At 30.8% G+C, this 11,482-nt stretch overlaps 2 protein-coding genes across 29 annotated transcripts; both read right to left on the minus strand.

The window, feature by feature from the left end:
* Nucleotides 1-784: 784 nt before the first annotated feature.
* LOC112744660 (3-phosphoshikimate 1-carboxyvinyltransferase 2) lies at nt 785-5,376 on the minus strand. Of its 28 annotated transcripts, none has more exons than XM_072215228.1 (11): nt 5,020-5,376; nt 4,843-4,904; nt 4,564-4,776; nt 4,203-4,335; nt 3,397-3,468; nt 3,214-3,250; nt 2,392-2,909; nt 1,687-1,901; nt 1,495-1,612; nt 1,236-1,293; nt 785-1,060 (listed from the first exon to the last, which is right to left on the minus strand). In XM_072215228.1, the coding sequence occupies exons 8-11, from the start codon at nt 1,851-1,853 to the stop codon at nt 1,041-1,043; spliced, it is 363 nt and encodes a 120-aa protein (XP_072071329.1). In that variant the 5' UTR covers nt 1,854-1,901; nt 2,392-2,909; nt 3,214-3,250; nt 3,397-3,468; nt 4,203-4,335; nt 4,564-4,776; nt 4,843-4,904; nt 5,020-5,376; the 3' UTR covers nt 785-1,040. The 28 variants fall into 28 exon arrangements, with proteins under 28 accessions (XP_072071329.1, XP_072071338.1, XP_072071328.1 ...); XM_072215237.1 differs by having other exon boundaries at nt 2,392-2,430; nt 5,020-5,349; XM_072215227.1 differs by having other exon boundaries at nt 2,392-2,641; nt 5,020-5,349.
* Nucleotides 5,377-6,733: 1,357 nt separating this feature from the next.
* On the minus strand, nt 6,734-8,957 carry LOC112740703 (isoflavone-7-O-methyltransferase 9-like). The gene is made up of 2 exons (XM_025789299.3): nt 8,169-8,957; nt 6,734-7,161 (listed from the first exon to the last, which is right to left on the minus strand). The coding sequence occupies exons 1-2, from the start codon at nt 8,955-8,957 to the stop codon at nt 6,862-6,864; spliced, it is 1,089 nt and encodes a 362-aa protein (XP_025645084.1). The 3' UTR covers nt 6,734-6,861.
* Between the last annotated feature and the right edge of the window lie 2,525 nt (nt 8,958-11,482).

Genomic DNA, 11,482 nt, shown 5'->3' on the forward strand with positions numbered 1-11,482 from the left:
TGAATAAAAAAGTGAATTCTTTTCTCTTATCTGACTAATGCCTGAAGTAAACTTAGCAGAAGTTTAGGATCGTTTTTCCTTTAGATTGATTTGCTTTGGACTTGGTTTGATTTCATTCTCATTTAGCAGCTTTGGATCATTTTGCCTCATAAAATTAAACTGCAATAAAACAATTTGGGCCTGCACACCAAACTAACATTATCAAACTCACTTGGGTCACAACTAGAAAATGGATTAATACAGACAGATTTACAGACGGATTTAGTCTTTATTACAGACGGATTTTTGGATACCGACAAAATTACCGACGGATTTTGTCCCTCTGTAAAAGCCCCGTCGGAAATTATTTACCGATGGATTTTTTTTCCGTCGGAAAATTACAGACGGATTTTTAGCAATTACCGACGGATTTTCCCTCTGTAAATTTTCTATCCATTTTCCAAAGGCGACGAACTTTCCGACGGATTTTCCGTCTGTAATTACAGACGGATTTTTCAGACGGATTTTCCGTCTGTAATTACAGACAGATTTTTCGACAGATTTTTCGTCTGTAATTACAGACGGATTTTCCGACCGATTTTCCGTCTGTAATTACAGACGGATTTTCCGACAGATTTTCCGTCTGTAATTTGAACTTTGGAAAATCATCCCGTTCTGATTACAGACAGAAAATCCGTCTGTAATTCCGTCAGTAAGATAAAATAGAATTTTTTTTTAGATTTTTTCATTGCAAAATGAATACTTTAAATTTGTTTTCTAAATTTACTCCATCAAACACTGTAAATTGAAAAAAGAAAGCCAAAAATCACATAAATAAACATAATATTCATTACATGATACCTATAAAATTGGATGTTATTTTTCAACATCATTGGCCAATATCTCATTGTCTTAATAAAAAAAATACCAAAAAAAAATAAGATGACCATCCCAATGTTACATGAATGTCACAAATTACACTTAGCACTTAAAGATAGAATAATCTAAAATATTAATAGATAACTAAGTTGCATTAGCAGCATCAAGCTCCACATTGAAAGTTAATCTTGACATCTCCTGACTGAAATAAAATTAAAATCCGAATTGGAATTGGAGTAAATCAATCTATGCCAAAGAATCAAAACATAGAAAAACAGAGAGAACAACAAAAGCAAACAGAGATCAGAACAAAAATAAAATAATTAAAGGGTTCTTCACAGAGTGCGGAATGAAAAAGAACATTTAAAAGAACTCACCTGGGCTAAGCAAATTCAAACCAGCAGGAAGCCTAGGCACAACAACAGCAGGATGATTCTGCACACACGCCAAAAAACCCTCAGACGGTTCAGCAAATACAACTCATCGTAAGATTCAACAACACTAGGGAAATTATAGTTAAGAGAAGGATAAGTTAAGAGAAGCTCAGGGAATTTTAAAGCGAAATGCAAAATGGCTCCACTGAAAAATATAATCTGATCAGGATTCATGTCATAAGAGTTCATTGGATTCACATACCTGTAAACTACTTGTGCCGCAGCCTACAACTGTGATAGTCCCACCGGTAACAACTGCACCTGCGAGGAAGTAGCTGGCACTAGAAGCATCGCCTTCAACAAAAGCATTCCCAGGAGACCTGGTAGGAAACTTCCAATTATAGTCACAATAATTTAATTCTAAAATCTTTACAACTCAATAATAGAAACTTACTTGTACTTTTGACCTCCGTGGACCAAGAACCTATCCCAGTTACCACTGTGCTCCACATGGACTCTAAAGCGCTCCATCAGTTTCAAAGTCATATCAACGTAGGGAATAGAAATCAGTTTATCGATAATCTCAATTTCAACATCACCAAGGGCCAAAGGAGCTGCCATGAGCAATGCAGTCAAGTATTGACTGCTAATTGATCCAGACAACTTCACCTGCAAATAAGATGAATAAAAGCATTTGAAAAGGATCAAATAAACACCGGTTACAATATTTTTCTTCAGCGAAGTTATAATTAAAATACCTTATCTATGTAAAGTTATCGAGAGTTTGTAAGTAACTTTAGAAAATTAAGCAATCCCATTTCGAAGGACAGTCCATGACTCAGTTCTCAATTTGACCGAAAAATTATAAAAGTGATGGATAAAGTTTGATAAGAAAAATCCTCATCCAACATTCCTCTCACTATTTAATTCAAGAACCAATCAGTGGCTTGTAATTGTCATTCTAAAATAGAAGAAAGATCAGTAAGTTGACGAGCTTTATTTTCAATGTATGTTTTAAATTATTCAGTATCACTAGAAAGAGTTTTATCCAACTAATATCATTAACTAAAGTTTGTATGGATAATTCATAGAAATAAAAAATAAAAAGAGAAAATTAATAGTTAAAAGAAGCAGAGATGAATGAAAGAGTTTGAAGTACCTTCCAACATCACCAGGCTTGACCAAACCAGAATTAACCCTAAGACATGGAACAGAAGCAACAGTCTTAATCATTTTAGGAGCCTCTGTAAAAATATTAGGTGAACCTATCTCTAGCTTTGGACCCTTTGCTTGCAGTTCTATGTTATCTTCTGATGAGTCTTTTGATTCACACTTTACAACAGTAACAACATTTGCTCTTTGTAGTTGATTGTGTTGGAAGAAAGAAGTGTTGTGAAGCTTTGAAAAAACTGAAGATTTAGTAGTAGTAGCAAATGAATAAGGTAAAGCCATGATTAGTTTATGTAGAGTTATCTTTATTTTCTTCTAAGAACAAAAGGAGTAATTGAAGGGCAGGACAATCTGTTTGGGAGCAAATTAGATATTTGTATGGTTCATATTTGAGAAGGCCACTCAAAAGATAACATAAAAGAATAAAATATTGAAAAAATATTATTACTCTTTTTTTATATGATAACAGATTCCAATGTATGTCTGCATAAAGTACAGACCAAACACCTGCAGAGGAGAGTAATCCCTTAAGTTCCATGTCCAGTAGTACTAAGGAAAGTAAGGCACACGGAACCTTTTAATTTCCCATTTTTACCTTGTAGACCAAGTTATCAGCTCGTGTTTCCAGGTTTTCATTGTGTTCAAACATGATAAGTTTAACAGATAGTAAAGTCCACTTTTAACATGATGACAGATAGTAAATAAATAAAATAGTAAAAAAACATAATAATAAATATTTAGACAATAACATGTGCACAAGAAAGATAATGGTAGCAGAAGGGGCAAATTCCAATAATGGAAGAAAACGTACTTGGCACGTTGCAAGTGTATCTTTACAGTTCTGAAGGCTGTCAATAACAAGATTCGAAAGAATGAAAGGAAAATGAAGGGTTAGGCACAAACTAATGCTGGGAAAAATTAGTAACATAAATGGCACCGTAAATACATGGACTTGTGGAGAATTGAACAACATAACCAATATCATACAACTTACTGTAACTTTGGTCTGCCTTGTTGTTTGGTTGTTTATCTGCTCCAGCAGTGTTATGAGTTTTTCTTCAGAAACCTAAACATGCAATTGAGTAGATGAGGTTTGTTAGATACACTAATAGTTCCTCTGGAAAACTTCAATTTTCCACTTCTAACCTTCATTATGTATAAAGTGTAGAGGGAGGATAGGAAGAAGAGAAACGCCGGGGGGGGGGGGGGGGGGGGGCACCATAAAATGGGAAAACAATTTATAACCAGAATACTACATATCATAACCATATTTTCACAAATGGAACTCACACCATCACACAACATTGTAGGGGAACAAAGAAGCCAACCCAAAACTACACAATCGGTTCATACAATACAAGCAATCATGAGAAACCAACTTCCTTGCATACAGAATAAAGAAACAGTGACTAACTACTCTCAACCAAACACTCATGGTCTACAAACTTGCAGGTGCAACATCCTACCATCAAAATTCAATAATATAAATTCTCTGATTTTAAGCCAAGTTAGTGATTAACATAAACTGTAGCACTGATATGTTCACTCAATTAGATGCGAGTTAAACGAAATATGAGAACACTAAACCTATTATAAATATGAAAAGGCACAATATAGTAATATACCATTTCTCACATTAAGACATAGTGTGCAAGTATAAATTGAACAAATAAGTAGTACAACTGGAACTTTGCTGCCCAAATGACAATACATTAAAAGTTAATAGAGATTATTATAAATGTGACCATCATCAGAATATGCTAAGAATGAGAGGTAGTAGTAAGAGACAAGATACGTGACCATCATTTCACCAAAAGGATGTACCCCCACTAATTGTAATAAAATCAGACCCAGTCTTGCTCCAAATGCCATTGCCTCAGCAGCTAATGCTATGTGAACTCCAGCAAGCAATTGGTTAACCATCTTTATACCACTAGAGAACAAAATACACCAAAATTATATCATTAGACATTCATTTGAAATAAAATTTACTATGTCCACTCAATTTTATTGTCAACTTGAATCACATTTATCATTGCATTACTTATCTCAAGCAGATAAAAAGCAGCACTAGCCAAAGGACAAAAATGGATAAAGACCCGCTGACTCATAATTAACTAAAAAAATACCATTGAAGAAGTGGTGTAGTGCGATTTCTCACTCTAATTGAAGAAGTCCATTGTAGATCCCAGGCATCGGTGAAGAATGCGAGACAACAGTAGGAATGATGATGGAGGTTCAAAGCAGAAGTAGATGCGATCGCAGAGTGTCAGTTGAGAATGCGATCGCAGTTGAGGAGCAATGTAACTTCCCTTCCTTCCACCCATCTTCAGTACCATCATCACCATCCCTTCCACCTTTCTTCAGAGAAAACCTGCAAAATTCATCAAAATCAATATCAAACTATGAAAGTTAAAAACTATAGAAAGCAATGGCCTACCATGAATTTTAGGTCAAAAAAGCTTCGATTGCAGAAAATAATTCATCAAAATCAGAGTGAACCTGCAAATTCAAACAAACCACAAAAGCAAAGTATGATAAACCTAAGACTGGCACAGAAAAGGGAGCCCTAAGATTTATCACGAAGAACAGAATCACAAAATCAGGATATATATACCTGAAATTTGAGATGGTTACGAGAAGAACTGAGAGAGCGAGTTGAGATTAGATGGAAGAGGAGCCAGAGGGAGCAGATGCGATGAGAGCAGCGGCAGAGAGAGCTCTGCGACGATGGGAGTAGATGCGACGAGAGCGGCGGCGGAGGGATCTCGTGCGACGCAAGGGATGATAGAGAGAGAGATTGTGCGACACAACGGTGACAGCGGCAACGGCGGCAGCGGCAGCGGCGGAAGAAGCAGAAGTAGCAGCCACGGAGAGATGAAGTAGCTCGTGCTACCATATGCATATCCATATCCACGGAGAGAAAAAGAGGCTCGTGTTTCATTTGGAAGAAGCTCGTGTCTCATTTAGGTTTAATTAAAAATTTCCAACGAAAAATTTTAAATTACAGACGGATTTTTCGTCTGTAATAATTTAATAAAACACAACGTTTTGTCTATTTAATTACAGACAGATTTTCTGTCTGTAACTATTTCTCATAAAAAAAATTAATTTTACCGACAGAATTATCGACGGATTTTGTTTTCCGTCTGTAATTTATGCTAATTCATTTTTTTTGTTTTCCGACAAAAAAATCCCTCTAAAATTCCGTCTGTATTTCCGTGGGATAAAATCCGTCGAAAATATCCATCTGTAATAACTAGTGTTCTAGTAGTGGGTTATCAACCTAAATCAACATGTTTGTCATCATCAATTTGTTATATATCTACTAAATTCAATAACTTGTCTAATTACTCTTAAATGAATGCATATGAATGGCGATATATAATCATTTATGCCCTTGCATGTAATTTATATGATTTGAATATTTGAATTTGATATGTTAGAATATTGCTTGATGATTGATGACCTTTATTGCTTGCTAGAGATTATGCTATAAATTCGGATTCTCAGTTAAGGTAATATAAAAAGTAGAAATAGTAAGTTGCATAATCAATTTTTCATTCTATACATTACTTTTTTAAGTAGGATAAGATTTGGGCGTAAACTTGATAAGTCTAATTTGTTGTCTTCAGAGTTTAGGACTATCAAGATCTTTAGATCAGAGAGATTTATAATTTTTGAAGTAAGATTGTCTAAAAACTTTTAAGATAAGAAGAATTCAAAATCTCAAACCAAATAACTTATTCAACAAAATTCAAATCAGTATAGGACTAAAATTATTTATATTTTTTATATATAAAAAATTAATACATATATTTTTTTTACAAAGGAAGGATATCTTATCTAAAATCCTATTTTCATATTATTCTTTTCTTTCTTTAAATTATAATCTTTATACATTTTTTAATTATTATTATTATTATTATTATCTTTCATCTAATAATTTTTTTAGTACCATTTCCTAATTAATAATAAATTAAATATTATTATCAAACTCTTAAGAGAAATTTTTTTATTATTTAATTGTTATTAACTCTATTTTCATTAACAAATGGATTAAGGATTACAACTTACAAAGTGATTTTGGTATATATATAAAAACGAAAACTGTGTAACTTTATTAATATTTAGCTATAAATTTTCATTAAACTCTAAAAATAACTAAAGTAAAATATCATTTAGTTTTATCCCCATTAATGTTCAAACTATAAATAACCTTGAACGATTATTATCAACGAGAAAATATCGGTAATATTAGGAAAATAGAAAAAAATTAAAATTTATCTTATTTAACATATTAATTATTATAATAATAAATAAATATTAAATAAAACAAATTGTGACTATTTTTGATTTTTTTTTTTTACCAAACATTTTCGATATATTATTTATCTAACTCTCTTAGCATTTTATGTTTTGTGACACTTATTAATGATCATCTCAACGTTAATTATTCTTATGGATAAACCACAATAAGAGAATACATTCCGGTTAAAGGAAATATTTTATAATCTTGAAAGCCTGCTTCCAAAAAAAGCTTCTTGATTTCCTCTTCACTTCTCTCCTTTCCATTCACACTTGTCATGGCAATATCCATTCTGAGCTTCATTTGAGTAAGTCCAAATTCATCTTGTTTTTCATTTATCACATAATCTATGATAATTGCTTTTCCTCCTTTAGTATTCTTTGAAATTGCATCTTTGCATTTCTTCAATATCTTTACACAATCTTCATCATCCCAATCATGTAGAATCCACTAAATCAAAAACAAAACAAAAAGGTTAGGAATTGTATCATACCATTTTCTTCACCTTTAATGTCTCTTGCCAATAAATAATTCTACCAACAAATAATATAAATCCTAAATTCTTCCTCTTTAATATTAGCCAATTTTTTTAAATTTTAAATTCTAAATTCTAAATAATTCAAAAAAAGAAAATTAAAAAAATATGACAAAAAATAATTAATATTAATTAATTAAAAATTAATTTTATATAGTATTCTATTTAGAAACATATAAGTACTACTTTAATATATATATATATATATATATATGAACAATTTGTTGTCTAATCTAAGAACATTGACTTTAATGTATAATTTTGTCCAAATTAACATTTATTTTAAAATAATTGAAACAGAATGAAACATCTATGAAAACAAGTATAATAGATTGATGAAATAATATAATTTAGGAGAAAGTATTATTTAGATTTCTAATATTTGGAGTGAATCTTAATTTAATCTTTAAAGTTTTAAACGTTTTGTTTTAGTCATAAAAATTTTCTAATGTCCTATTTCAATCCCAAAAAATTTTCAAGTGGGTTTAACGTTGTTTCGGCATTAAATTTGACACAAATAATTTGCATATTGAAGAGTCAATATAGCATTTGATTTCAGTATGTAATTAAAATAGATCCACGAACGATTATTAATATAAAGGTTTTTTCATTGCTTTTGAAGCGTTGACGATTGATTGTTATAATTTGGAGTTTTGTACTAAAAAAATTGAGGAAAAGAAGTATTACAAGATAGTTTTGGTTATGTTTTTCTAACACATGGAAAAAGATATGATTTAACTAGTAATGTTATTAATGTCCACGTCACTCATTCTCTTAATTTTTAGTGTCAAATTTAATAATAAAATGACATTGAACCTATTTAAATTCTTTGAGACAAAAATAAAATATTTAAACATTAGAAACTAAATTAATATTTAGGAAACCAAAATAATACTTTAACCTGTAATTTACTTATACATACCTTAAGTAGAACAGCATCAGCCTCAGGTATAAAATTGAACATGTCTCCAGCAACAAAGCTCAAATTGTTGCTGCTGGTTCCTGAAAAATTCTCCACAACATGTGGAAGGTCAAACACTATGCACTTCAATTTGGGAAACATGTCACTAATAGTCTTAGATATGGTTCCATTTCCACCACCAACATCTACAATGGATTCCAACCCTTCAAAGACAGCACTATGATCTTTGAATGCCAACTTCACCATTTGAGAGTCACTAGCCATTGACTCATTAAAGGAAGTCAAAATTGAAGGGTTTTTGCTAAGAAAGTCCCAATGATTTGTTCCAAGGGAAATTTCAGATAAACTAAGATTTTCTTCTAAAGTCCATTTTCCTAGTAAGTTATAAGAACTTGACACAGATGGATCAAGAAAAAACTTAGCCATTGGAGTTAAACAATATTCAGTGCCTTTAACAAGAAGCTCAGAAGAAATTGTGAGAGCATATGCTTCTTTTTCTTCTTTGTTTTCATCATCATCATCATTGATTGTTACAATATCAAAGAATCCATTGTGACTTAGGTGGCGCATAAGACGTTCCACACCACTAATTTTGGATGGTGGAACTTGTAAAATTGAGATCAATTCATGAAGGGTGATGGGTTTTCCATGGTTGTAGATTATGGTTGGTATTTCTAAATCAATGCACCATTTAAGGCACATAGAATCTAAGTAAGCATACATGTGTTTGTACACATGAACTTGCCCTTCAAAAATCTCATTTGCTTTGCGACCACTTAGTAAATCCATTTTTTCCACCATGTATGTGTTTGCATTGAAACAATAGTTTCTTGCATTATATATTATATACACATTAGGGGAAACGATAAGGTTGAATCACATTCAATTATTGTTGACCATTAATAATCATTCCTTGACCAATATCAGAGATTCAATGATTCTAGATTCAATGATTCTTGACCAATAATCCAAGTGAAGTAATATAAAAGTATAGTTTTTTTTTTTTAATTTATCTAACCAATTAATATTATTGACCAATAATAATAATTTTTTTTTCTTGGTCATGGGTAAAAAGGGATATACATTCAATAATACCATTTTTTGTGTTACCTTATAGATTAGGAAAAATATAGGAAACAAATCCTCTATAAACCAACATAAGTCTATTATAATTTAAATTTTATAAATAAATAAAAATTTAAAAATCAAAATTTCAAAATTCAAAAAAGATTCTTTTTACATTTATCCTAATTACATTTATAATATATAATAAAAACAATCCATAAAAAACTTAATTTCTTTCCATTTATTTAAAAATAGTCAAATCTCTCCCTCCACAATTCTGTCATCTCCACACATTTTTTACTCCGCCGCCCATCGATCACCATCGCGTCTTTCATCGTGTTGCGTGGCCTTTTCCACGCATCTCGTCGCCGTCCTTCTTTCGTCGACGCCGTCGCCCACCGTCCCGATGCATCTGCACCGCCACGACCCCCATCCGTTGCGACGCAGCCACTGCCGGTTTCATTCGCGACGCGCGATCAACTACTCCGATCCATGACGACTCCTCCACTCGCGATGTGCGGCCTCCATGGCTTCCTCTTCGCAACGCGCCACCACAAGTCTCCCACCTTCCATGCAACACCGTTTAAGATGTCGTCGCCGGTCACCCTGCGGCTTTTCTTCTCCTCCTCTCCTATTTGGTTTTTGAATGATTCTGTTATTTAGTTTTTTTTATGTTTTTTCCCTAAATTTCGAATGATTCTTTTTATTAGTTTTAGATGATTTTTTTCTATATTTTGTATGTTTTTTTTCGTAGGATTTAGATGATTCTTTTTCCTATGTTTTGTATGTTTTTTCTCATAATTTGAATGATTTTTATCTTATGTTTTGGTTTTTTTTGAAGTTTGGACGTTTTTTTAAAAATAGAAATTAGGATTTGCATAATAAATGGTAAAAGATAAATAATAAATTAGAGTAAAAAGAGGCAATTAATAATTATTAATTTTATATTTTTAAAAAATAAAATTTAAATAATTATTAATTAATGACAATAAATTAATATAGAATAAAATTTAAATATGCTTGTTGGCTTATTGTTGGCTATACCTCTCTTGATTTTCTAACGGGATTGGATAAATTAATGACAATAAATTAATATAGTATTTATATTTTTTTCCTTCTTTACCCAACCAAGTGTGACTAAGTCTGTTGTATATATTTTAAATAGCCATTCAGTGATATTCCTTTTTTTAAATACTATATATACCATTTTTAAGCATCATTGTACTAATTTTTTCAAATTTTTTATTCCAACCAATTGTGATTAAGATCTTTATCCATCCTATAATTAGGAATATTTTTTAAGGACACCAGCTTGATCTTTCACAATTTTGATGTCAATAATAGTGTTTGTTCTATGGTTAAGAGAAGAGAATGAAAAAAAAAAAGGAAAAATAAAATAATATATATACTAACACAGATATTAAAGTATTCTATCCACTATTTGATTATTGTCAGAGTTTGAATTCAAATGCAGCGTATTAACAGATATTATATATTGTCACTTAACCAAATTTCAACTATAAAATAGGTTGAAATTGAATAAAAAAAATTTACTAAATATAATTTGTTGATACTATAGTTTAAAAATTAAATTAAAAAAATTACTCAATTTTCTATCCAATTTTTCGATAATTTTATCATGGTTTTAACATAAGAAAAATTATATATATAATCACCATCATTTTAAAAATCTTTAGCATAACACTAATAAAAAAATTATATATAATTTACTATTCATTCTTAAACAATTCTTATTAAGTAAAGAGTATTATATTTTTTATTAATTAAATATATTTTGTAACATCCCAATTTTTTGAATCAGATTCATTATTCAATAACTAATTAATTAATTAAAATGGTAATAATTTAATATTTAAATTCAAAATAAAAAATTAGAAAATAATACATTTAATAAAAAGCCAATGAGTTATCGTTCAAATGGCATAGTCTCCTCATATTCAATTAAGAGGTCGCAGGTTCGAGTCTTTCTATCTTTGGTAAAAAAAAATAATGCATTTGAAAAACTAACATATCTAATTTAAAATTTAAATATATGAAAACACTAGTTGTAGTGAATTCCTAACCGATAATAAACCATCTTTCAAGATATAGTCATAATTAATTTCATACTTATGGGATTTGAATGATCTTTAGTTACATGAAAAGATAAGAAAACTAGTCAGCTTGATATTCTAACAGTATTTTGAGAATATATCAAGTTGTGGTTATTCAATTGACTTCATTTGAGA

The sequence above is a fragment of the Arachis hypogaea genome, chromosome 14, assembly GCF_003086295.3.
Source record: "Arachis hypogaea cultivar Tifrunner chromosome 14, arahy.Tifrunner.gnm2.J5K5, whole genome shotgun sequence".
NCBI classification, from domain to species: domain Eukaryota; kingdom Viridiplantae; phylum Streptophyta; class Magnoliopsida; order Fabales; family Fabaceae; genus Arachis; species Arachis hypogaea.

Bases quoted from the DNA above. Each gene is read 5' to 3' on its own strand.
- LOC112740703 (XM_025789299.3), bottom strand. From the start codon at position 8,957: ATGGATTTACTAAGTGGTCGCAAAGCAAATGAGATTTTTGAAGGGCAA. The intron at 7,162-8,168 runs GTATGTATAAGT...TTTTTGATTTAG, and splicing joins CTGATGCTGTTCTACTTAAG to TGGATTCTACATGATTGGGA.
- LOC112744660 (XM_072215231.1), bottom strand. From the start codon at position 1,853: ATGGCAGCTCCTTTGGCCCTTGGTGATGTTGAAATTGAGATTATCGAT. The intron at 1,613-1,686 runs GTAAGTTTCTAT...GTTTCCTACCAG, and splicing joins CACGGAGGTCAAAAGTACAA to GTCTCCTGGGAATGCTTTTG. The intron at 1,061-1,235 runs GTGAGTTCTTTT...ATTTTATTTCAG, and splicing joins TTTGAATTTGCTTAGCCCAG to TCAGGAGATGTCAAGATTAA.